At 43.3% G+C, this 26,768-nt stretch overlaps 2 protein-coding genes across 5 annotated transcripts; one reads left to right on the top strand and one right to left on the bottom strand.

The window, feature by feature from the left end:
* Positions 1–1,527: 1,527 nt before the first annotated feature.
* LOC129823030 (importin-4-like) lies at positions 1,528–22,590 on the bottom strand. Of its 4 annotated transcripts, none has more exons than XM_055881698.1 (29): positions 22,508–22,590; positions 13,963–14,049; positions 13,728–13,807; positions 13,543–13,584; positions 13,212–13,341; positions 12,835–13,044; positions 12,661–12,726; positions 11,524–11,625; positions 11,336–11,419; positions 10,886–11,041; positions 10,662–10,715; positions 10,342–10,451; positions 9,916–10,154; positions 9,599–9,712; positions 9,251–9,364; positions 8,880–9,003; positions 8,608–8,719; positions 8,237–8,355; positions 7,961–8,038; positions 6,669–6,726; positions 6,426–6,531; positions 4,295–4,488; positions 3,781–3,831; positions 3,573–3,698; positions 3,094–3,320; positions 2,772–2,904; positions 2,356–2,460; positions 2,181–2,250; positions 1,528–2,071 (listed from the first exon to the last, which is right to left on the bottom strand). In XM_055881698.1, exons 1-29 carry the CDS (start codon positions 22,577–22,579, stop codon positions 1,941–1,943), a joined length of 3,294 nt encoding a protein of 1,097 aa, XP_055737673.1. In that variant the 5' UTR covers positions 22,580–22,590; the 3' UTR covers positions 1,528–1,940. The 4 variants fall into 4 exon arrangements, with proteins under 4 accessions (XP_055737673.1, XP_055737675.1, XP_055737674.1 ...); XM_055881700.1 differs by having other exon boundaries at positions 12,835–13,014; XM_055881699.1 differs by lacking the exon at positions 22,508–22,590 and adding an exon at positions 14,346–15,173.
* On the top strand, positions 21,490–24,431 carry nanog (nanog homeobox). Its single transcript, XM_055881704.1, has 4 exons — positions 21,490–22,218; positions 22,744–23,093; positions 23,212–23,328; positions 23,617–24,431. The coding sequence occupies exons 1-4, from the start codon at positions 21,828–21,830 to the stop codon at positions 23,806–23,808; spliced, it is 1,050 nt and encodes a 349-aa protein (XP_055737679.1). The 5' UTR covers positions 21,490–21,827; the 3' UTR covers positions 23,809–24,431.
* Positions 24,432–26,768: the final 2,337 nt, after the last annotated feature.

Here is a 26,768-nt window from a genome sequence, read left to right as displayed (position 1 = left end):
AATCATTAGCATTTTGAAATTGGTAGGCATGTTGTTTAAATCAAATGATACAAACCCCCCCAAAATCTATTTTAATTCCAGGTTGTAAGGCAACAAAATGGGAAAAATGCCAAGGGGCTGAATACTAAAATTGCAGCATGATGCTGCCACCACCATGCTTCACTGTGGGGATGGTGTTCTCGGCGTGATGAGAGGGGTTGGGTTTGCGCCAGACTTAGTGTTTTCCTTGACGGCCAAAAAGCTCAATTTTAGTCTCATCTGACCAGAGTACCTTCTTCCATATGTTTGGGGAGTCTCCCACATGCCTTTTGGCAAACACAAAACATGTTTGCTTATTTTTGTCTGGCCACTCTTCCGTAAAGCCCAGCTCTGTGGAGTGTACGGCTTAAAGTGGTCCTATGGACAGATACTCCAATCTCAGCTGTGGAGCTTTGCAGCTCCCTAAAGGGTTATCTTTGGTCTCTTTGTTGCCTCTCTGATTAATGCCCTCCTTGCCTGGTCCGTGAGTTTTGGTGGGCGGCCCTCTCTTGGCAGGTGTGTTGTGGTGCCATATTCTTTCCATTTTTTAATAATGGATTTAATGGTTCTTCGTGGTTTCTTCTAAGTTTCGGATATTCTTTTATACCCCAACCCTGATCTGTGTTTCTCCACAACTCTGTCCCTGACCTGTTTGGAGAGCTTCTTGGTCTTCTTAGTGCTGCCTGCTTGGTGGTGTCCCTTGCTGAGTGGTGTTGCAGACCCTGGGGCCTTTCAGAACAGGTGTATATATACTGAGATCATGTGACAGATCATGTGACACTTAAATAAAGTCCACCTGTGTGCAATCTAACTAATTATGTGACTTTTGAAGGTAATTGGTTGCACCAGATCTTATTTAGGGGCTTCATAGCAAAGGGGGTGATTACATATGCACGCACCACTTTTCAGTGTTACATTTTTGGGAATTTTTGGAAACAAGTTTTTTTTTATTATTATTTTTTACTTCAACAATTTGGACTATTTTGTGTATGTTCATTACACGAAATCCAAATAAAAATATATTTAAATTACAGGTTGTAATGCAAAAAAATAGGAAAAACGCCATGGGGGATGAATACTTTTGCAAGGCACTGTATACACATATAAGATGGATTTGAGTAGGTGATGTAACTAGTAGTTACTGATTGTGGGCTGAAAGCTGTTGACAGAATGGAATAATTAATAATTAAAAAAAACGGGAAGACATGTTAGTAGATTTGATCGCTGAACCCAGCAGAAGCTATTAGGCAAGTGTGTTGAGTGTTTATCTATCAGCAAGCATATGATGCCAATTGTGTCCGATGTAAATAAAATATAACAAAAATTGCCATTATAATCCTGTCATTTGGGCACAAAGGAAGAACCGATTCACAAAGCCACCTTACTAAGCATGATGGGGAGCTCTCTGAATGAGGGACAGTGGAGAGAGAAACAATGGTACCAGGAGGAAAAAAGGGGGTTGACAACACGTGAGGGGAAAGGCAGAGAACAGTGCGTGACACTGACAAGTCTGAGAAAAGGGCATTTATCATGAGTTCAGTTCATTGCTTCACACTCAATACTAGTCAAGCCAGTTGATCAAATGTGTGGTAAAAGGGGGACAGCAGCAAATAGATGGAGGTTCTCAGTTACAACAAGGTTAAACCAGTATCAGATTAAAAATAAACAAAAACATACTAGTAACACAAAAAATGTAATAACTTCTAAAAAGCACAGATAATATAAATTAAAAAGTGAGAACTAGGAACAGAACCTCTGAATAATGATAGAACACTAATAGTAGAATGGTTCAAGTGCAGGAGTTTTAAGGTTTAACCAATTTTAATGTGTTCCAACTACTGTCCCACTTGTCATCTGTAGTAACACAAATCCTACATTTTGCTGGCTTTGACTGGCATGGAATAGCTGGTTGACGTGGTGTGCTAGGATTGGCTAACGGCCCCTGTCAGCTTCATCTTCTGCTCAGCAGGAAGTGACTTCATGGCGACCTCAAATTCCTGGGAGTGACGCTGAGCGACGTCTTGGAGCAGCATGACCAGGGTGTTCTGGGTTTCTGGAAGACAAAGACCTACGTTGTTATTACATTGTTAGAACGTTGTTATCCACATAAGACAACATTTCTACACAAGGTGAGGAAACATGTCAGGATTTAAAGCTCTCGCCTGTGTCAAGATCCTTGGTTCCCAGGACGTGGCTGGAAGCAGATACTATTGGCTTAATTTGACTCAGGACCTGAGGAGACAACATAAATATCAGTACTAATATACAAACAGATGGGTATGTAACAACAACAGATTAGTCAACATGATGGAAGAACACCACTAACGATCAGCGTACCAGTGCAGGGTTCTGAGAGTAGAGCATGGCCAAGCAGCTGTACACAGTCTTATTCTCCTCCATGTCCTCCTTCAGAGGGAGGCGAGCCAGGAGGGCAGGAAACACCTAGGACAGGCGGATGGACAGACAGACAGAGTTAGCTAAGTGAGCATCACTGAGGACAATCAGTTCATCTGTGTCTGTATGTCAAAAAGCCTGTGGCAAACTGTTACATTGTAAATCTAATGTACAGCATTTGGGACATTAAAGAACTGGAGACAAGGCTACAGACACAGGTCACAGTTATTCTCAAGAGGGTACAAATCCTAACATCGGAGCCACTCAAACTTCTACACAAATCTTTGAGTCATGCACAAACCTCAAGGTAGGCAGTGGCCCGGTATTACATCCCATGAATAAACGTGCATAGACAGTACCTGTTCCAGAGGGACACCCTCCATATTGCTCATGATCATCCTGCAGAGGGCAGCACACAGGTTGTCAATCACCCTCCTGTCCTGTTCTTTAGACAGCAGGTTGGAGAAGAGGGACAGCATCATGGGGTAGTCTCTGGGAGGGACAGGAGTTGAGGAAAAGACCCTGGTCTTCTGGGACAGGTCAGTAACATAATAATAGAATCTAATGATATGGTCAGGGCTGGTCAATGTGTCTAGCTATCAGAACCATAACACGGTTATCAGTGATCAATCCTGAACACACACACACACACACACACTTTTCATTATTATTGAGGGATACTGTGCGACGAGGGGTCCAGCAGCCTGGGCCAGTGCTCCCAGTGCAAACACGCTGTTGTTGCGAACCTCACTGTCGCTGTCTCTCACCCCAGCCACCAGGACAGGCAGCAGCTGATTGGACAGTTTGCCGGCACAGGCCCTGCCCCCAGACACGTTGACGAGGGATTGCAGGATCTCTCCGAGCGTACCCACGGAGAACGAACGGTCAGCCACTGTGTACGACAACTTCTACAGAGGAAGAGGAATAAATCCACTCATTCAATACATATAACTACATCTCTAACTAAAAGGTTTATCCTTTCTGTGCTTAAGGTGACATTTTTTGCAAACTCAAAATAAAACTAGTTGTGGAAATTGTAGAATTTCAACCAAAAATGAACTAGGAATTAGGTCTATTTATCTCTATATTGATGGCTTGTCAACTGGAGTTAATGACTTGTGTTAAGGGAGAAAAGGTGTAGTGATGGTTGTGTTACTCACAGCCTTGTTCATGATGAGCGGCAGCAGCTCGTTGAGATAAGGCTGGAAGGTCTCCGCTGGGACGGCAGAGGCTAGCAGGGGGATCCCCTCGCCGGCAAACTCCTGCAGCATGGCATCATACTCCGCCTAGAACGTTCATATCATACACCTGAAAGTACAGCCAATCCTGCCGGTGACGGACAGAGTGATAAAAGAGAGGAAGTCTCACCTGCTGCTCGTCATCATCTGCCTCGTCTCCTCCTCCGTCCTGACAGACAGTCTGTAGAGAGACGGGGGGAGTCAATGGCTTATCAAAATGTTTTCCTATTTTACTGTAGACATTTTAGGCTAAAGCACTTTAGTCCACTGGAACAAAAACAGGTAAAAATACACCTTATGGAACAGCGGGACTGTGAAGAGACACACACAGACACATGCACGATTTCATACACACTCCACACACACACATGGATTCTGTGTTGTAGATATGTGGTAGGAGACTAGTGGCCTGAGGGAACACAATGTGTTGTGAAATCTATTGTGAAATGTAATGTTATTTTAATTGTATATAACTGCATTCATTTAGCTGGACACCAGGAAGAGTAGCTGCAGCCTTGGTAGGAACAAATGGGGATCCTTAATAAATACAAACACATATCCTGATTTCAGATATTCTAAATGAATTAATCTGGGAAACCCAGTCTGAAGTGCGCTCAGGCCCAGCTTGGTTGGTCTGGGCTCACCCTCTTCTTGAGCACGTCTCGGATGGCCTGGCTGATCTCCTGCAGGCGCCCGGGGCTCTGCAGCGCCTCCCCCTGGCAGGCCTTCAGCACAGCGTTCATGGCCTCCAGCACGCCCATCACCACTTGGCGCTCACGCTCACTATGGACCGCCTCCAGGAAGCTTGGCAGCACCACCCCCAGCAGCTTCTGCAGGGCTGGACGGAGGAAGAGAAGCACAACTCCATTTTTTGTTTCAGAGAGGTATAGAGGTATAGATAGAGAGGTATAGAGAGAGGTATAAAGAGAGAGGTATAGATAGAGGTATAGAGAGAGAGAGATAGGTATAAAGAGGTATAGAGCGAGAGAGAGAGGGGTAATTTTATTGGTCACATACACGTGTTTAGCAGAGAGGTATAAAGAGAGAGGTATAGAGATATAAGAGAAGATAAAGAGCAAGTGAGGTATAGATAAACATACACAGTATCAGTCAAAAGTTTGGACCAACCTAATCATTCAAGGGTTTTTCTTCATTTTTACTATTTTCTACATTGTACAATAATAGCAAAGACATCAAAACTATGAAATAACACATATGGAATCATGTAGTTAAAAAAAAGTTTGTCGCCTTGACAGCTTCACCTGGAATGCTTTTTCCAACAGTCTTGAAGGAGTTCCCACATATGCCGAGCGCTTTCCCTTCACTCGGTCCAACTCAACCCAAACCATCTCAATTGGGTTGAGGTTGGGTGATTGTGGAGGCCAGGTCATCTGATGCAGCACTCCATCACTCTCTTTATTGGTCAAATAGCCCTTATACAGCCTGGAGGTGTGTTGGGTCATTGTCCTCTTGAAAAACAAATAATAGTCCCACTAAGCGCAAACCAGATGGGATGGCGTATCGCTGCAGAATGCTGTGGTAGCCATGCTGGTTAAATGTGCCTCGAATTCTTAATAAATCACTGACAGTGTCAACAGCAAAGCACCATCACACCTCCATGCTTCACGGTGGGAACTACACATGCGGAGATCATCCGTTCACCTACTCTGCGTCTCAAAGACAAGGCGGTTGGAACCAAAAACTTCAAATTTGGAATCAGACCAAAGGACAGATTTCCATCCATCTAATGTCCATTGCTTGTGTTTCTTGGCCCAAGCAAGTCTGTTTTTTTTATTTTTTATTGTTGTCCTTTAGTTGTGGTTTCTTTGCAGCAATTCAACCATGAAGTCCTGATTCACACAGTCTCCTCTGAACAGTTGATGTTGAGATGTGTCTGTTACTTAAACTCTGTGAAGCATTTATTTGGGCTGCAATTTCTGAGGCTGGTAACTAACGAACGTATCCTCTGCAGCAGAGGTAACTCTTGGTCTTCCTTTCCTGTGGCGGTCCTCATGAGAACCAGTTTCATCGTAGCGCTTGATTGTTTTTGCAACTGAACTTTCAAAGTTCTTGACATTTTCTGGGTTGACTGATCTTCATAGCTTAAAGTAATGATGTACTGTCGTTTCTCTTTGCTTTTTTATTTTATTTAACTAGGCAAGACAGTTAAGAACAAATTCTTATTTACAATTACAACCTAGGAACAGTGGGTTAACTGCCTTGTTTAGGGGCAGAACGACAAATTTCTACCTTGTCAGCTTGGGCATTTGATCTAGCAAACTTTCGGTTACTGGCCCAACGCTCTAACCACCAGGCTATCTGCCGCCCCATTTGAGCTGTTCTTGCCACAATATGGACTTGGTCTACTACCAAATAGGGTTATCTTCTGTATACCACCCCTACCTTGTCATAACACAACTGATTGGCTCAAACACATTTAGAAGGAAAGAAATGCCACAAATGAACTTTTAACAAGGCACAGCTGTTAATTGAAATGCATGAAGCTGGTTGAGAGAATGCCAAGAGTGTGCAAAGCTGGCAACAAGGGTGGCTACTTAGAAGAATCTAAAATATATTTTTATTTGTTTAACACTTTTTTGGTTACTACATGATTCCATGTGTGTTATTTCATAGTTTTGATGTTTTCACTATCATTCTACAATATAGAAATAGTAAAAGTAAAGAAAAACCCTTGAATGAGTAGGTGTGTCCAAATGTTTGACTGGTACTGTATGTGATGTGCGCTGAGAAAGAGCGCGAGCAAGAGAGAGATACCCTGGTGGTCGGCCTCAGTGGGATTCTCCTGCCACACTTTGTGCTGAGCTCGGCAGAACTGGCCCATGGCCACGAAGGCAGCCCTGCGCACATCCTCGTGGGGAAACTGAGGGGAGGGGGACACAGAATGCATGGTCAGAGAAACAAATGCTAACCCACACACACACTGACACACTGACTGAATGCCCTTCATGGCTCATTACACAGAGGGAGGGGGTGGATGAGCAGTGCTACAGTGCTTACATCACGCAGCTCATAGATCTGCTGAAAGCTGGACTCCAGGAAGGGCTGGAAGGCAGCACTGAAGGGGTGAACAGGAAAGAAAAGGACATCAGTAACTACTAATGGACTTGACGCTGTCCTGGTGCTCAAAGTGCTGACAATGTATATGACGGGAAATACACGACATGACCAAAAGTATGTGGACACCCACTCATCGAACAGGTCAGGTGCAGGCCAGCCAAGTTCTTCCACACCGACCTCGACAAACCATTTCTGTATGGACCTTGCTTTGTGCACGGGGGCATTGTCATGCTGAAACAGAAAAGGGCCTTTCCCAAACTGTTGCCACAAAGTTGGAAGCACAGAATTGTCTAGAATGTCATTGTATGCTGTAGCGTTAAGATGTCCCTTCACTGGAACTAAGGGGCCTAGCCCGAACCATGAAAACAGTCCCAAACCATTATTCCTCCTCCACCAAACTTTACAGTTCGCACTATGCATTGGGGCAGGTGGCATTCTCCTGGCATCCGCCAAACCCTGATTTGTCCGTCGGACTGCCAGAACCAATTTCATGAAGCTCCTGACGAACAGTTTTTTGTGCTCACGTTGCTTCCAGAGGCAGTTTGGAACTCTGTAGTGAATATTGCAACTGAGGACAGATTATTTTTTACGCGCTGCGCTCTTCAGCGGTCCCGTTCTGTGGGCTTGTGTGGCCTACCACTTCACAGCTGAGCCATTGTTTCTCCTAGACATTTCCACTTCACAATAACAGCACTTACAGTTAACATGGCAGCTCTAGCAGGGCAGAAATTTGACAAACTGACTTGTTGGAAATGTGGTATCCTATGATGGTGTCACGTTGAAAGTCACTGAGCTCTTCAGTAAGGCCATTCTACTGCCAATGTTTGTCTATGGAGATTTCATGGCTGTGTACTAGATTTCATACACCTGTTAACAACAGGTGTGGCTGAAATAGTCAAATCCACTAAGTTGAAGGGGTGTCCACATACTTCTGTATATATAGTGTATATACAGCATAGGACTGAATATATAACCTTTTTTATTTTTTTATTTTATTCAACAGAACACACATTTCAGTTGCTGGGAAGTGAAACGATTATATACCAGGACTCCCGGCACAGAGAGGAATGGAGACCAACGATGCCAGATGTCAAATTGCTCATGCACTGACTAATGAACAGTGGAACCAGAGTAGTGGCTGGCTGCTGATACTATGCAGTCCTGAATGAATATAGAGCCTTAATGGTCTGTGACAACCACCACCAAAGATCTCTATGCTCTCGAGTCTTTACCCGGTGTTGAAGGCAATCTCTCCCAGGGCGTCACATGTGTCCTCCTTCTCATCAATGTAGGCGTTCTCTACACTGAACCTGAGGAATGGAGTGAGAGCACAGAAGTTAGGATGGGGGATGGAGAAGTCCCTCTGCCTAGCTCAGTGGCAGGAAAAACAACATGGTTACCATTGACACCTTTTATGAGAGTTGCCTTGAAGGCTGCTTTAAGGAGCCTTTGCAACGTGTATGAACATCAAACATCACAAGATCATCATCAACATCTCAGACATGTACCCGGCGATGTCTGGGTCCACGGTGTCCGTCCCCTCCTCATCCAAAATGGTGTCTCCCTGAGCCTCGTCATCATCATCGTCATCCAGCAGGACAAACGTCTTGTCTTCCTCAAGGTGAGCCTGATCATGGAGAATAGAAAGAGTTCATCAGAGGATAAATTCTTTCAGACATTATGGATGTGCATATCATGATACCAGGATCGAGTCCATTTCAATTCAGTCCATTGAAAATGTCATTACGTATCTATGTGGACTTTTCATTCATGCATTTCATGTCACGTCCTGAATTGGCTGAGTTGACATGGAATACAGCGCCAAGTCCTGAGTGGTGAGAATAGGAAGGGTTTGGAGCCATAAAGCCCATTGACTGACCGTGACTCCCTCTGTGGACTTGAGAGACAGAAGCATGATGGTGGTGATGGCAGTGAGGTGTGGGTTCAGACAGTCTGGACTCACTGTGGACACGGCCGAAAACAGGCTGTACCTGCACACACAGAGAGAAAGACAGAGAGTTGGGCGATATACAAACTAATCAACAAGTCACAAAACAGCCATGCACTCTGAAAGCCCACCCCAAGAAGGTTGGCAGGACTTCTACTAGAGAGTGGGAGTATCTGGCACACAAACACCCGTTAACTACATACGTGCAGCGGCGCAGGTCGGGGTCGTCGATGGCGTTGGTGAGATTGAGTCCCAGCTGAACACACTCTGCAGCCAGGGGGCTGAACACCTCCTTACCTATGGTGCGGGCCAGCACTGACAGAGTATCTGAAAGGACAATGTATACCCATCAATCCCCATTCACAGGTGACTCATAGTTCATTCATCTTTATTACACAAGACGGGTTCCGATAGCTCAGTTAGTTGGAGAATAGTGCTATGAAATATAAGAGTTTTAAGTTAGAAACCAACCGGGGCCACATACTGTCATGTCTAAGCTGTTAGTCGTATTGACTAAAAGTGTCTGCTGGAAGACCACATCAAACTGACTAAGCCTTAGAGATAGTTAACCTACCCAGAGCCTGTGTCTGCAGAGACCTCATCTCATCCCTGGTGTCAGTGAGGAAGCCCTTCAGACTCTCAATGACAGGCAGGAAGTAAGGAACTAGCTTCTCTTTGGCTGCATTGGCTGAAAGGAAGAGAGGAGTTAATACATTTAGTGACGTACGCACCACTTGCATCTCAACAGTCTCAAGTGGCTTCCTCTACTTCTGTCCTCTCCATCTGCACTGATCTGAAAACAGTTTGTAAAGCAACTGGGACTACCTTTTAGCTTTCAGACCAGTGTGGATGAAGGAATACACAAGCGCTACATTATTCAGATGTAACATTCTCTATTGAAAGTCCTTTTGCTGGGTGTTACCTATAGCTCCTATAGCACTGACAGCCAGCTCTTTGAGCTTCAGGTTCTCTGCGTTGCTGAGGGCAGACAACATTGTCTCCATCAGGGTGGGCAGGTAGGGCTCAATCTCTGAACCTGACAGAGATGATGACAAATTCAACCTCATCTTTTTTGTACATTGAAAGTAGTCTGGGGACGAGACTAAAAAAACAAGATAGTCATTGACTGAATATTTTTTTACCTTGCTACAGTTTAGCATTTTATTATCTGAGTATAGAACAGAATCAAATAATAGCAAGAGAGATGGTTATGGATCAGGTGAACGGGAGGATCCTCACCCAGATTTTCCAGGAAGTTCTCCAGGGCGTAGAAGGCCTTGGTGACGTGTCCGATCTTGGCCTGGTTCAGAGCAGACATGTAGCCCAGCAACAGTGGCATCAGCTCAGCACAGTACTTACTGACCTCGGGCTGCAGGTGCTCAGAAAACTGTCCCAGGGCAAAGAGGCCGGCGCTGCGGACCACTTGGTTACTGTCTGACAGACTCTGGCACACCGTCTGCAACATTGACGAGAGCATCCTGACAGACAGACAGAGTGGGATTAGCAGGAAAAATACTAATCTAAAACCCATGACTATAGTTTATAGCTACATTACACACTGAAGGACATTGTCAAACGTAAACCTTTAAAACATTTAAGAAACTGTTTTTTTGGACAGGGAGCCACTGAATAGACATCAGAAACAGCATTGCACAGGGGACTCACTTGGTCCGTATGTGGTCGGCACAGCCCTCGGCCAGCACTGCCAGACACATCAGGCCAGCTTTCCTCTCATAGGGGTTCTCACTGGCCAGACACGCTTGAGTCAGTGGCATCTGATGGACACACCATTGGTCAGACATACATACTTACTAAAACCATATGTACTTCTATGCATGGAAATTGGTGTACCTCAGTACAAGACCGCAAATTAGTTAAAAAAATACTGCTGCTACAATCCTACCGCTATGTCAGAGATGATAATAACATGAATTGACTGATTGGCAGGCAAATGATTTATGAAGCAAGTGAGTGTGTTCACTAACCAGTTGGTGGAATAGTTTCTCAGGGGGCATGTGAAGAGCCATGGTGTCAATAACCTGCAAACAAAAAATACATTCTATTTCAAACAGGCATTAAAATTCATGCTCAAAATGTGTTGCTCTCCAAAACGTCACCTGTTTTCTGTGCATTATATATTTTCTGTGCATTATATATACATTTTCTGTGCATTATATATACAGTCCAACAACAGAGAAGGGAAGTTGACCTGAGCAGCAAAGTGTTTGGGACTCTCGTTGTCTGTGTCGTCCTCGTTGCTGTTCTCTTCGTCCTCAGGGTCCTCCTCCCCAGGTGGTGGCGCTGCACTAAGCACGGGGAACACCGTCTGCAGGATGGGATTGAGCAGCATCTGCTTTAACACTGTCTGAAGGGGAGAGAGAGAACAGCCCAGCATACATCACTGGATAAGCTCCACATATTTTAACTGACAAAAAGAGAAAGGCTCATCTCTATGGTTTAAAGTCAACTTCCCTTCTCTGAAAACACAGGCTAGGAAATTTGCGTTCACCTGTCCATTTATTTAGTGAGATGGGGGAAGGAGACAAGGGATGACGCCACTTGAGAGAGACTATTGACATATACCTCAGTTTAAGGACAAAAGGGCTCACTGGAGGGTGAATGTAGGCCAGGGCATCCATTTTATAACTGGTGACTTTACCTTGCTCTTGAGACGAATGAGAAAAGCAATGCAGGACAGAGCCTTCACACGCAGGGAGTCAGTCAGAGTGGTGTCTGCACTGACCTGAGAACACATACCATTGTCAACAAGACAAACCATCACTTTTCCTACAATGGCATGTAAGCAAAAAGTCAGTAGAAATAGTTTTAGAAGCTCCTTGCTCTCACCTCCAAGCAGAAGTGGACAATTTCAGCAATGTGTGGGACCATGATGGACACTTCACTCTCCATCAGCTCATCGAACACCTCCATGGCCTCACTGGCCTGATCCTGGTCAACACATAGAAACAGTCCAATAACACCTCCATGGCCTCACTGGCCTGATCCTGGTCAACACATAGAAACAGTCCAATAACACCTCACTGGCCTGATCCTGGTCAACACATAGAAACAGTCCAATAACACCTCACTGGCCTGATCCTGGTCAACACATAGAAACAGTCCAATAACACCTCACTGGCCTGATCCTGGTTAACACATAGAAACAGTCCAATAACACCTCACTGGCCTGATCCTGGTCAACACATAGAAACAGTCCAATAACACCTCACTGGCCTGATCCTGGTCAACACATAGAAACAGTCCAATAACACCTCACTGGCCTGATCCTGGTCAACACATAGAAACAGTCCCATAACACCTCACTGGCCTGATCCTGGTCAACACATAGAAACAGTCCAATAACACCTCACTGGCCTGATCCTGGTCAACACATAGAAACAGTCCAATAACACCTCACTGGCCTGATCCTGGTCAACACATAGAAACAGTCCAATAACACCTCACTGGCCTGATCCTGGTCAACACATAGAAACAGTCCAATAACACCTCACTGGCCTGATCCTGGTTAACACATAGAAACAGTCCAATAACACCTCACTGGCCTGATCCTGGTCAACACATTGAAACAGTCCAATAACACCTCCATGGCCTCACTGGCCTGATCCTGGTTAACACATTGAAACAGTCCAATAACACCTCCATGGCCTCACTGGCCTGATCCTGGTTAACACATTGAAACAGTCCAATAACACATCACTGGCCTGATCCTGGTCAACACATAGAAACAGTCCAATAACACCTCACTGGCCTGATCCTGGTCAACACATAGAAACAGTCCAATAACACCTCACTGGCCTGATCCTGGTCAACACATAGAAACAGTCCAATAACACCTCCATGGCCTGATCAACACATAGAATAACTCCAATCAAGGGACAATAGTGTTTTTCAACAGTCATCCCTGAAGACTGGTGCAGTCACCAGTGGTGCTAGAGGGGGCTGACATATTGAACTATCCCCTACCTGGTCTGCCTTGATGAGGTTTCTGAGAGCAATTATCAGTGTTGGGATGAGGGAGCGCATTAGGTTCTGAAAGACACAAGACATTTAATTACAACACAGTGATGGAGGAAACTGGTAGACTAAAACCTCTGTTCACTCCAAAAGGACATCAAATAGATAAGATTGTGGCCTCACCATCTCTTCTGTGCCAGTGTAGGCAGTCATAGAGGTGAGGGTGAGGATGCTGTAGTACATGGCTGTGGGGTTGTCCAGGTCTTGCAGCACGGTGCCAAACAGCTGCAGCAGTTGGCGATAGTGGGGCTTGAAGGGCTCTGGATTGGACTCCACCACTTTGCTGAGCAAGAGTAGACCCACCTGAGGGAGACATTTTGATCGATGCATATTCTGACCAATCAGTGAGCAACCATCAAGAGCGCTGGTCAAATCCACATAAAGCACAACCTCTCGCTGTTCACATTGTCAGGACAAGCCAACTGAAGTCATCCTTTTATATCCCATGAATTACAACAAAAATGTTGCAGTGTTTAAGTTCTACCTAAAGAGGCGGATACCTGTCTGTCCATTGGGTTGTTGCTCTTGGTCGACTGGTTGAGGAGTGTGAATAGAGCAGGCCAGCGGTCTGGGGTCTCGTGTTTGACCATCACTGCGCTGAGCTGCGAGAGAGAGTGGCGCACTGTGTGTCTGGAAACAGAGACAGGAGTTATTGTCAAGTTCAGATGTAACAAGTTTCATCGGTTTGTATGGATGAGTTAGTGGTTATGGTCCGATATCGGTTATAGCTATCTGTTTGATAATCCATTGATATTCTAATAAATCGTGTTTTCCACCTCAAAACAAAATGTGTGACTGTGTGATTTTATGTAAAGGATAAAATATGCTTACTCTGTCTCCTGCTGGAAGGCTTGCAGGACCACTGCTTTCAAACTATGAAGCAAAAAAACAAAAACATCTCAAATACAATAAAAATGTAAAACAAATAAAGCTCAGTCGGAATTCATTCAACAGTCCAATACAGAGGACTTGAAAATGACTGATTGCGGGGAATTGGACAACAAAGGGCAGCCAACCTCTCTCTGTGATCAGGGCTAATCTTCTTCCAGTGCTTCTTCACTCTCATCCGCAACATTACTGCAGCTGACTGGCGGATCTGATGAGAGGGGGGAGCAACAATTAATTCACTGATGAGAGCCAGTGATAAGCCGCACACAAAAATAACAACTCATGCAAGGCCCTGGGTTCAACATATATGGCATCTTCACACCGATGATAGGTGTTAGTGTAACTAATGTGTAACCTCCATACCTGCGAGTCCTGGGACCCAGTCATGACAGCACACAACGCTGGGATGATGGCTGGGTCTTTAAAAGCCAGCTTCAGCTGGGCGGTGGCCTGTAGGAGAAAAATATGTTGGATATGGCAAATACTGACTGAAATAAAGTAAGCTAGCCAGGCAGCTAAAACGTTCGTGAACTGTCAAGTTTATAAAGTGACGGACCATGTGGGAAAATAATTGTGTGTTAGCCACACTCGTTCGTGACTCTCGTTCGTGACATAATTTGGCTTTCTAATAGCTGTCCATTTTGATAACTAACGTTAACAGTTAGATAGCCGGTTGGTGCTTGTTATCAAAGCATGCCAGGGTAAGTGTCAATCCCAATTTCACAGGCTAAATCAGGAGTCCTTACCTGCTGAATAATCGCATTGTCAGGCTGCGTGAGCTGTAAGAGAATCTGCTCTAGTTCCCCAGACATCTTGGCTCTTCCCAAATCTCAGTGCTTCTGAGATTTTATGTTATTATTCAAAATTATGCGCAAACTGTCACGCTAAAATATGACCCTTTGACAGGGATAAACTGGGAGAGCGCTCTGAATGGTCAATTATAGACAGTTCGCTAACTCGACTCATATGTCAACAAATTATCTCTAGCTAGTAAGCAACTTTGATAGCTAGCGTATCAAACATATTTATGGATAAATCTTCTCCGTCGATTTATAGGAACCCAAATAGGCGACGGTTGGGTTTCGAGTCCCAGTCTGGTTCGTTCTATCAATTTGCCACGCGGGACAGAACCAACCCAGCGAGCGTTCCACGTGAACAGCGTCGTTAAAGGGCCACATTATGGAAAGCCGTTTTGGGTCTTTGCGTGTCAAAAAAATATACAAGTCAAATAACACTATTTGATGTGTCAAATAACACTATTTGACGTGTCAAATAAGCTTGTTGACCACCCAGGACCTGGACTTTTTTTACGTAGTTATTACACATTGATTACACTATCACTGGTATTTAATATGTCACAGAAATTCATCGATACGTATGCTAAAGTTGAATCGAGCACCTACAGTCATAAAAAGAGCTAGCTAGCTCATGGATGCAAACAATGTTCATCCCCAAAAACATAGCAAAAACAACAATCTGTTTCAGTAGCTATAGTTAGCTAGGTGTCATCTAAAATAACCCTAATTTATAAGACAGTTCTTATTTGATTAATGGTCAGTCCCATCTATGTGAAGCTAGCCACAATAAAGATTAGCCACAATAGTAGACTTTGCGGTTAGCCTCCAAAATAAAAGTATGTCATTGACAGTGATGCAAATTAACACAAATAGTAGAATTATGCCATAATTGAATAGATCATGCTAAACGAGGTTGGAATGTTATATAAAATCAACAAAAAACAATTTGTTAATTTTAAAAAATCTTTTGAAATCACACTAGATTTATTAAACGTTAGAATTGCATTGGGGTCATACTTATTTCACTGTACAGCCTTACCTATGGATTGTATATCAATGACATGGGGTATCAGTCTACTCAGTGACACCCAGAGAACATTACTGTCGTAGCTCTTATTGTGGGACTGAAAAAACTGTGAATTGAGCCACATTTATTGTCAACCTATGTGTATTAAACACTATTCCAGGGTAAAAACAATACTGTGTGGATGTTTCGGAGTCTGATAACTCTGAGGAGGACGTTGGGAAAATATTTATTGGGTATTGAGTAGACTGATACCCCATTTTATTGATCCTCAAATCCTTAGGTAAAGCTCTACAGTGCAATATGAATGTCAATACACACAATAGGCTGACTGGGGAGGTGATTTCACAGTCACAGTCCCGCAATAAGAGCTACAACACTAATATTTGCGTAAACTCTATACAGTTGTGTTTTGTGGGTGTCACCGAGTAGACTGATACCCCATTTCATTGCTTCACATTCCAACCTTGTTTAACATTATCTAGTCTAAATATGGCATGATTCCACCATTGGTTATCTTCTGCATCACGTTCAAATTGGGACTTTTATTTTGAAGGCAATCCGCAAATTCCACCATTGTGCCTAATCCTTATTGTGGCTAGCTTCACAACACATAACCAGGTCCGGTCGAGCCTCACTAGCCAGGTGAAGCTAGCTGGCTGCTTATAACGTTAGCTTTGGGCATCAGGGTTTTAGTAGCTGGCTAGCTATTTCTTTTCATGAACTGAAGTTTAATGTCAATAGGCGAACAACAAGTGACTACTTAGCTAAGACTTACTCACAAGGATTCCTAAATCATTGCTAAGCATAATGAAAATGACTGCAGTTGCTATTGGTCATTATTTTCAGGCTGGTTGTATTGGTGTTAGCTAGGTACCAAGCTAAGGCTAGCTAGCTACCCCAGAAGTTGCAGTCCAACACAACATTCTACAATTAAACTGTTATTTGTCAAATTATAAGCTTATTTGACGTGTCAGATAGTGTTATTTGACGTGTATATTTTTTGACACGCAAAGACCCAAACCGTGTTCCATACCACATTGAAATACACATCAACATCAGCTTTACAAGTGTACAGCGGCTGTTTTGGGGCGGAGGGCAAACATGATCAATATTGTTAGTGAACAAACTACAGTAGAATATTCTTGCATGAGTGCATGTCTAATTCTACACGTTTTCAAGTTGTAAAAACGTTGTTGTAGTTGAGCATGTCTCAATTGACATGCATAGTAGTATGAGGTGACAATTCGCACCTTTTAAAGGTCACAAAATGGGTAGTACCTCGTCTCACACGGACACTAAAGAAATCGATTAGTCAGACAACTGACTGATTTTCCTGTTCCAAGCGGTTGTTTTCACTGGTACAAATGTTTTTGTAAGCACAAGGTGAGGAATTCACTTTTTTTTCTCTTCTTTTGACATTTTTTAGAAAATTCAAATAAAATAGCCCAATGATTTATATACTAAATGCAATTAGAATTTTAAAAAACATTTAGGATACTACTTTAGCTACATCTTCTAATCACCCCCCCCCCCCCCAACACCCATCCCCCAAACACACACCCCACACCTATCACCCTCCCTCTGCCCAGGGTAAAGATCAGTAGCTATGTCAGTAGTCCCGTAGTCTCAACGTGATCACATATTCTCACCACTAATTGAACAATTACAATTACAATGCAGCCACTGAGGTAGACTAAAAACAAGCATTTGAATGGTAATTCTTGGGCCAGTTTGGTCCAGTATGTGAAAGCATTGCTACCAGGTGCTGACTATACACTGCATTTACATGTTGTTGCTGATGTAAGAAGGGCTATATAAATACATTTGATTTGATTTTGATTTGTCTATGAAGCAGACTGTTAGGTCGACAGTATTTCTCCCTTCATTGGTGCAGCAAAACCAAACGTTCACACAATCTTATTTGAACCTTTTTACAATCAAATAAAGTCCTGCCCACAAACTGCTGAGAATAGATAGGCTTCAGTCACGTTTGCCATAACATGCAGTTACATTTGTCCGTGTTGCTTTGGGCATCTACAAAGGACACTAAATGAAAGTTAAATAAAATAGCCCTATGATTTATATACTAAATGCATTTAGAATACAAAAGCATTTAGGATACTACTTAGGCTACATCTTCTAATCACTTGCCTCCCACCACACCCATCACCCAAAAAAAAGCCTCCCACCACACCCATCCCCCACACACACACCCCACACCTATCACCCTCCCTCTGCCCAGGGTAAAGATCAGTAGCTATGTCAGTAGTCCCGTAGTCTCAACGTGATCACATATTCTCACCACTAATTGAACAATTACAATTACAATGCAGCCACTGAGGTAGACTAAAAACAAGCATTTGAATGGTAATTCTTGGGCCAGTTTGGTCCAGTATGTGAAAGCATTGCTACCAGGTGCTGACTATACACTGCATTTACATGTTCAGCCATTTTAGCCAATTGTCTCCAAGTTGCCTGAATTGTCCTATGATTCCTATAAAACGTTATTTACTGTACATAATTAAGAAATATGGTCCGAGGGGGTGTGGTATATGGCCAATATACCATGGCTAAGGGCTGTTCTTATGCATAATGTAACACGGAGTGCCTGGATACAGCCTTTAGCCGTGGTATATACCTCAAACCCCAGAGTAGCCTTATTGCTATTATAAACTGGTTACCAAAGTAATTAGAAACAGTAAACAAGTACATGTGGTATAAGGTGTGATACACCATGGCTTTCAGCCATTTTCTTTTCACTAGCAGACTTGTTTGGAGAACCTGGCAACTGTTAATAGCTCTACACTGAACCACACGGAATGCTTCGACCAGGATATTTGGTAATGTCATCTTGTTACCTAATCTGTCACTCTTGCAAAGGGGAAACAAGGACTGGTTGTGCACATAAAGCATGTCTTATCAGAGCAAACTCTGACTCAATACTTGGTTTTAGGTTGGACCTCGACAACATGTGTGGTATTAAGAGGGCAGCAGGTGCTGCAATATTCCAATTAGTTCAGAGTGGAAAGGTACACGGTAACTTTGATTTGCTAGGATTTCAGCAGCCATTTGCATTCTTGGCTGATTTGTATTTATCCCAAAGCCGTCCATGTAAAGTAAATGGAGACTAACTGTACTACAGCTGCATATTATTCACTCTATCTAGATCAGTCAGTCACTTTTAAAGCGGTAAGATGTAATAGAAATATGTCTTTATTGAAAAGATTGTATTTACATTGGACCCAAAATCAGTCGATGACGACTACAGTACACAATATTGCCACAAACCCCAGAGTTGCCTTATTGCTATTGTAACGGATGTGAAATGGCTAGCTAGTTAGCGGGTACTCGCTAGTAGCGTTTTAATCAGTTACGTCACTTGCTCTGAAACCTAGATGTAGTGTTGCCCCTTGCCCTGCAAGAGCCGTGGCCTTTGTGGAGTGATGGGTAACGATGCTTTGTGGGCGACCGTTGTTGATGTGTGCAGAGGGTCCCTCGTTCGCGCCCGTGTCGGGGCGAGGGGACGTACTAAAGTTATACTGTTACATTGATGCTGTTGACCCGGATCACTGGTTGCTGCGGAAAAGGAGGAGGTTGAAAGGGGGGTGAGTGTAACGGATGTGATATGGCTAGCTAGTTAGCGGGTACGCGCTACTAGCGTTTCAATCAGTTACGTCACTTGCTCTGAAACCTAGATGTAGTGTTGCCCCTTGCTCTGCAAGGGCCGCGGCTTTTGTGGAGCGATGGGTAACGACGCTTCGTGGGTGTCAGTTGTTGATGTGTGCAGAGGGTCCCTGGTTCGCGCCCGGGTCGGGGCGAGGGGACGGTCTAAAGTTATACTGTTACACTATTATAAACTGGTTACCAAAGTAATTAGAAACAGCAAACAAGTACCTGTGGTATAAGGTGTGATATACAACAGCTTTCAGCCAATCAGCATTCAGGGCTCCAACGACCCGGTTTATAATAAGTATTTCTCCCTTCATTGGTGTTTTATTACATTTGTATGTAAATGTAATAAAATGTATGCACTCTACTGTAAGTCGCTCTGGATAAGAGTGTCTGCTAAATGACTAAAATGTAAATGTAAATGTGCAGCAAAACCAAACGTTTACACAATCTGATTTTAACCTTTTTAAGTAACTACACTCCAAGCGATCCAGTGTTGCACAGATCACCAGGTAAATAACGTTAGCTAGCCAAGCTAGTTAACATTACATTTAGTTGTTTTGTGGAATATGGTTAAGAGCAGGTCTCTTACCGTGTAAATACGGCCTACAGTACTCTAGGTAGTTTGTGTAGTTTGTCCTTCTACACCAGCATTGCTAGCTGTTTGGGGTTTTAGGCTGGGTTTCTGTACAGCACTTTGAGATATCAGCTGATGTAAGAAGGGCTATATAAATACATTTGATTTGATTTTGATTTGTCTATGAAGCAGACTGTTAGGTCGACAGTATTTCTCCCTTCATTGGTGCAGCAAAACCAAAAGTTCACACAATCTGTAACCTTTTTACAATCAAATAAAGTCCTGCCCACAAACTGCTGAGAATAGATAGGCTTCAGTCACGTTTGCCATAACATGCAGTTACATTTGTCCGTGTTGTTTTGGGCATCTACAAAGGATACTAGATGAAAGTTAAATAAAATAGCCCTATGATTTATATACTAAATGGATTTAGAATACAAAAGCATTTAGGATACTACTTAGGCTACATCTTCTAATCACTTGCCTCCCACCACACCCATCACCGCAAAAAAAGCCTCCCACCACACCCATCACCCAAACACACACCCCACACCTATCACCCTCCCTCTGCCCAGGTAAAGATCAGTAGCTATGTCAGTAGTCCCATAGTCTCAACATGATCACATATTCTCACCACTAATTGAACAATTACAATTACAATGCAGCCACTGAGGTAGACTAAAAACAAGCATTTGAATGGTAATTCTTGGGCCAGTTTGGTCCAGTATGTGAAAGCATTGCTACCAGATGCTGACTATACACTGCATTTACATGACCAGACATTGTAGCCATTTGTCCCCACGTTGCCTGAATTGAATTACAAAAATCTGTATTTGAGGAGGGATAAAGGCTCAGGTAGAAAGTGATCAGTGATGTTTTGAGTTGTACTAACTGCATCGACAACAGCATGCTGTGAGACACATTTCGTTTCCTGCTTCAATTTCCACTTTTAAGCCACATAACACAGATACCTATTGATTAAATAATGGGGTGATAATCTAACCAAATGGAGTTTTCCCCCGACCCAGGTCTATATCCTATGTCTGGGCAAAACTAGGGAGAATAAAACAGTCTTTAGGCTACATACTAGTCAATACATTTCTGCAGATGAAATAAATACATCTACAGTATTTCTACCACTCACAGCCACCATTGCTACACACATTTGTGTAGCCTTTCTCTACAATTCAAGCATAATGCACCACCAGCAGCCTTGATCACATTAACTGTTGAGGTCACTATTACCTTGAGGCTACCTCCACAACAATGGGACAGCTCTGAAGAGACACTTTATGGCAGGGATGTGAGAGAATGAACATTCTGATCCAAGCGGAAATGTAATCATGTTTGACATGTGTTATAAATTAGGTCTACACATAGAAGTGATATGACACTATGATTGGCATGTCAATTATAGAGCTAACAAAATTAAAATATAAGAGAAGCAGACTGAGCAGAAAGCTGTACTCATTAATCAAAGGTTGTCTTTTCAAAGTGAAGAGAGGATAAAATATGGGATTCACAAACAGTGGCAACTATTACAAAACACTGTGACCATTAAGTGTCTGCTCATTATGTTACTTCCAATTAATGAAACTTTTAAACTCATATGTTTTAAAATATAAAATGGTGATGATTTAATGGATATCTGATATATATGTTGGATAATGACTAATAATTTGCACCAAAATAAATCAACCATCAAATAGTTTTTCCTGAGAAAAATGTTGCTTTTTGCTGCTTATTTTGCTTCTTAACATTACTAGTTCAAGAAATACATTAAAACTTCAGGGCAGTGATTAAATTACAAAAATGTAATTTCTCCTGAACAGACCTTTTAAGGGGCGCGGCCTCAATACCGATACCTGAATGAAAGACTTGATGATTGGCTGAGACCTGACCCATACCTTTCCCTATAACAGGTGACCCCAGATTCGATAGACAGTATAATATTACACTACTTTCTTCAACGTAGGGGAAAGCGATATTGCTACTACAACTTCGGTGTTTTCCAGCCGTCGGCAGTTAGTTTATACTAGCTAGCTACACCAAGAAGCTTTCAACCTTCTTGAAGGTTGGCTACAGCATCCTTATTTTTGGGGCTTCATTGACAAGTTTGGACATTTTTTTCTTGCAAAGAAGAGGGCCTGTGGAAGCGATGGCGGATTGGAAGCTACCGGTGAGCTACAACCCACCCTACCATGCCTTCGCCTATGGTCTCATGTACCAAACAGGGGCTGAGCAAAATCCTCCCAACTTTTCCGGCTGGGCAGAGACCGTTTACAACTCTGGGGTAAGCGGCGGCTACCACCAGCAAGCGCAGCAGCAAGCTCAGCATCAATCCACACCCAGGGATCCCGAACACAACATTGGTAGTGGCAATTCCCACTACCCAGGTTCTGTCATGTATCTCGGCGACCCTCACAGCCATACTCCGGGTGGACGCCTTTTCATTTCCCACAACCGGACTCTGTTTGATCAACCGCCGAAGGAGACCGACGGGCCAAGTAACTACACTCCAAGCGATCCAGTGTTGCACAGATCACCAGGTAAATAACGTTAGCTAGCCAAGCTAGTTAACATTACATTTAGTTGTTTTGTGGAATATGGTTAAGAGCAGGTCTCTTACCGTGTAAATACGGCCTACAGTACTCTAGGTAGTTTGTGTAGTTTGTCCTTCTACACCAGCATTGCTAGCTGTTTGGGGTTTTAGGCTGGGTTTCTGTACAGCACTTTGAGATATCAGCTGATGTAAGAAGGGCTATATAAATATATTTGATTTTGATTTGTCTATGAAGCAGACTGTTAGGTCGACATAGTGGTAGTTCTTGTACTTGCATTTGCTGGGTCTCTGGCTAAAGTTACGACCTCCCTCTCAAACAAGGTCCATGTGTTTGTATACAACGCCATTTTGTGAACCGCCAAAAGTGTCCACTCTGGCGCCACTGTTTACCTTTGGTCAGACTGCATGGACAATGGCGCCATCCTGTGGAACTGTTCAAATTCAACCAAGCCAAAATGCAGACTTTATGTACCGACAAGTGTATATAACTTTCTCCCATTTTCTCGCTCAGATTCTTGGAGTTCAGAGAACAGCTATCCTCAAACCTACCCTGCCACCTGGGTGAAAAAGGAGTTGGAAGAGGAGACGGAAAGTGGAAGCCCAAATAATATTGAGCATGTCTCCAGCTCCTATCCAGAGAACACAAGCGTGCAAATTCTGGGGAGTGAGGACAACTCCCCGCAGTCTTTGCCCTTGCCTCTCCCAGAGAAAGTGGACAAAGACACCCCCAAACAAAAAGCTCGGACTGCTTTTTCAACAGGCCAAATGGATGCCCTGACCCATCGGTTTAACATGCAGAGGTATCTCTCCCCTGCTGAGATGAAGGCCCTGGCTGGACTGACGGGGCTAACTTACAAACAGGTGAGTTGATTGATTAGCCTACTGTTATGAGCGTAACCCACTCTTCACCATTGGGTCAAATCATACATTTAGCTGGTATTTACTTCAGATGTTGACTAATTATATGCATGTCTTTTAGGTTAAAACATGGTTCCAGAATCGCAGAATGAAACTGAAAAGGCACCAGAAAGACAACAGCTGGGAATCTGCTGGGTACCCAAACCCTGGCTACCCTATCATGCCACCACACCCTCAGGTGAGCACAATTATAATGCTGTGTAAACCTGCACAATATACATGTTATTTTCCTAGTTGATATGTTTGGTTATGTTGTACAATACTACATTTATCTTAAACCACAGTTATTGCTCCAGCAGTTGTCTAGCTTGTGCCTCCTGTTGGTTGGTAACAGAGGCAATAGGCTTGGACATAGTGTCTCCAGTCTGGACAATGTCTTAAAGGCAGGATGAAACATCTCTACACACATCAGTGCTTTAGCTTCATGCTGACTGTGTGGGTGATATTAACCACTATCTCTTTCTAGTTTCAGGGAGATGCCCAAACACAGATTCAGGACCATCACACCAACACTCAGCAGTTCCAAGAGGCCATGTTCAAGAAGAGCCCCCAGCAGAACCTGCCTTACTACGCAGGTGGATACCCTCAGCCATCCTCCTCTCCCCCACATCCCTCTGCAAGGCCCCTGGGCAACTGGCCCCCAGCCATGACCCACTAAGTGCCCCCCAATGGCTTCTACAGCTCAGCAACAGGCTACAACATGGACAGTGTACAACACGACTCCAGCATCAGGTGACGACGGGAGCCCCACCAACAGCTCCATACGCATGACCCTGTTTCACAATGCTAGCCAGTAATCCACAGGTGAATGTCTCAGTTGTAAATCAACTGTTTTCTTTGTAAATGTATGAAATGGTTGTTTGGAAGGATTCTTATAATTAATGTTGAGAGTCAGACACAGGTCATTCTCAAATGATGCGGTGTTGGCTAATTATATCAATCCATCTTAATAATGTACAGGTTCTGTTTGGACTTTTATCCCTTATTCATGTTTTATCACAATGTTGCCTTATTTTTTTTGTTGTAAATGTATGAAATGGTTGTTTGGAAGGATTCTTATAATTAATGTTGAGAGTCAGACACAGGTCATTCTCAAATGATGCGGTGTTGGCTAATTATATCAATCCATCTTAATAATAATGATGTGCAGGTTTGTTGCCTTATTTTTTTTTTTATACCTTACCTGCGTTTTTAATATCGTTAAAGAGGTCATTGCTCCTTGTGCTTTTTGACACTCAACTCTGACAAAGTTTTGCACTGTCTATGTTGGAAGTGGCGGCCTTTTTTCTTCTTTTTTTTTTTCTTCTTCTTCTTCTTCTTCTCCATCAGTTAACTGATGTCACACGTTCAGCTGTGTAGCATTTCTCACTGCAATGTTTGTGGTTCCAAGCTGCACCAGTATGATCTTTAACGTTACTGATATGTTTTACCTATTTGTTTTACCTATTTGACCAGTGTGTGTGTGTGGCGCTGCCTTGCGCTAGTTAGAATCAAATGTTAAGGTTTTGTTCGGTAGCCCTGAAACGGGAAAATGCATTGGAACTGACGGGGTAAGTTCTGTGCCCCAGAACTTTTCCCAGATTTTACAAGTTATGCATATATTTTTTTTCTATTTTTATCATTAACCCTGTTGGTGCACAGTTCACCTGTAATGAAATTATTTGACCATGGTGGTGGGATTTAATTTTCTTTGTATTGATTACACAGGGCAGTTTTTTTTTTAAAGGCAGACTTGTTTGGAAAACCTGTTAAAAGCTCTACACGGACTGCTTCGACCAGGATTTTTGGTAATGTCATCTTGTTGCCTGATCTGTCACTCTTGTAAAGGGGAAACAGGGACTGGTTGTACAAATAAAGCATGTCTTATTAGAGCAAACACTGACTCAATACTTGGTTTGTGTGTGTGTATATATATATAGCGTTTTTCTGGCAATATCTATCTCATTATAATAGATGTCTTTATTGAAAAGATTGTATTTACATTGGAACCAACTCAGTTGATGGCAACTATGGTACACAATATTGCTCCATCACTGACATTACATTACGCTAGAACTGATCCTTCTGCCAAACCGCAGGCCTGCGTCACACTGAAACATTCACGTCATACACTTTCATCCCCTTCTAAAGCCATTAACAAAATTCCATTCATGTCTGTCTGACATCCATATTTCTATAAGGCCCCTGGGATCCCCTTTTCCCCCCACAGGAGGTCTATACACAGCCCTGTTAGTCATTTCCAAATGCATCTTTCCCCACTTCCTTGAGGCGATCACTGGCCTGTATGTGATTGGCTAAGAAAACATCATTTTCACTTTGTTTCCACCAATCAGATCAACTACCTCAATGACCAAATGACAGGACACACATTGGGTGTGTTCCTCTGCTCAGAGAGTTCCTGACACATGCCAGATCTTACAATGCCTGGAGAGGTATTTTACATATCTACTAGCCACCTCGTTATAGCAATCTGGTGCCCGATGTGCAACCATTGGTTGATGCATGCAATGTCTGAGCAGGGAAACCCAACCTTGAACATTCAAACTGGGCCGGTGTGTGTACATTCCCTTAGTCCCTCTTGAGGATGCGGTAGAGGTTTATCTATGCAGTCACTTCACCCCAACCTTTTTTATTTTTTAACTAGGCAAGTCAGTTAAAAACAAATTCTTGTTGACAATGACAACCTACCGGGGAACAGTGGGGAAACTGCCTTGTTCAGAATTACACCTTGTCCACTCGGGGATTTGATCCAGCAACATTTCGGTTCCTGGCCCAACGCTCTAACCACTAGGCTACCTGCTACCTACATGTACAAATAACCTCGACTGACCTGTACCCCCGCACATTGACTGTGTACCGCTACCCCCATTGTCATTTTATTGTGTTACTTTTTTACCTTAGTTAATTTTGTTAACTCTTTCTTGAACCGCACTGTTGGTTAAGGGTTTGTAAGTAAGCATTTCACTGTAAGGTCTACACTTGTTGTTTTCGGCGCATGTGACAAATAAAGTTTGATTTGATGTAGCGAATTAAGACCAGCAAGATCCAGAAGGAGACAGTTCCCAGCACGAGAGAGAAGACCAACGCCATGAGGAGAGAGTAACCAAAGAACTCTGCACCGGGCCGCTCATACTAGAATGGTCGTGGTAGTAAAAACGCTGAATAGACAAAGATGAAGAAGGCATGTGGAAGCTGTGCTCAGCACGCTGGGCCACCACCAGCGGTAGTCCTCGCCAGACAGCAGGAAGTAGGTGAGCGCCACCGAGATGCAGGCGCCTAACAAGAGGAAGATGCTATACAGGGTGTAATGCTCGCGGCCCCACATGGTGGCGAAGATGTAGTACAGCTCCACTGGGATGGCACTGAGGGAGGTTAGGGCAATACGTCAGAAATACACAATATACACTCTTTATGTTTGGGTGTTGTTCAGCGTTCTGTGACAAATTACTTTGAGCTAGCTACTAAAATCCCAATCAGAAATAGATTGCCCTGACATAGAGAAAGGGGGGAGGGAGAGAAATGATTAGAAACAAGGCTATACACAATAGATGGATTGTCTGGGTGTTGTTCAGCGTTCTGTGACAAATTACTGGGCTACTAAAAGGCCAGACCACAAAT

The sequence above is a fragment of the Salvelinus fontinalis genome, chromosome 25 (genome assembly GCF_029448725.1).
Source record: "Salvelinus fontinalis isolate EN_2023a chromosome 25, ASM2944872v1, whole genome shotgun sequence".
Taxonomy (NCBI): Eukaryota; Metazoa; Chordata; class Actinopteri; order Salmoniformes; family Salmonidae; genus Salvelinus; species Salvelinus fontinalis.
Note: the sequence above shows the minus strand (reverse complement) of the source record. Positions and strands in the feature narration are given on the sequence as shown.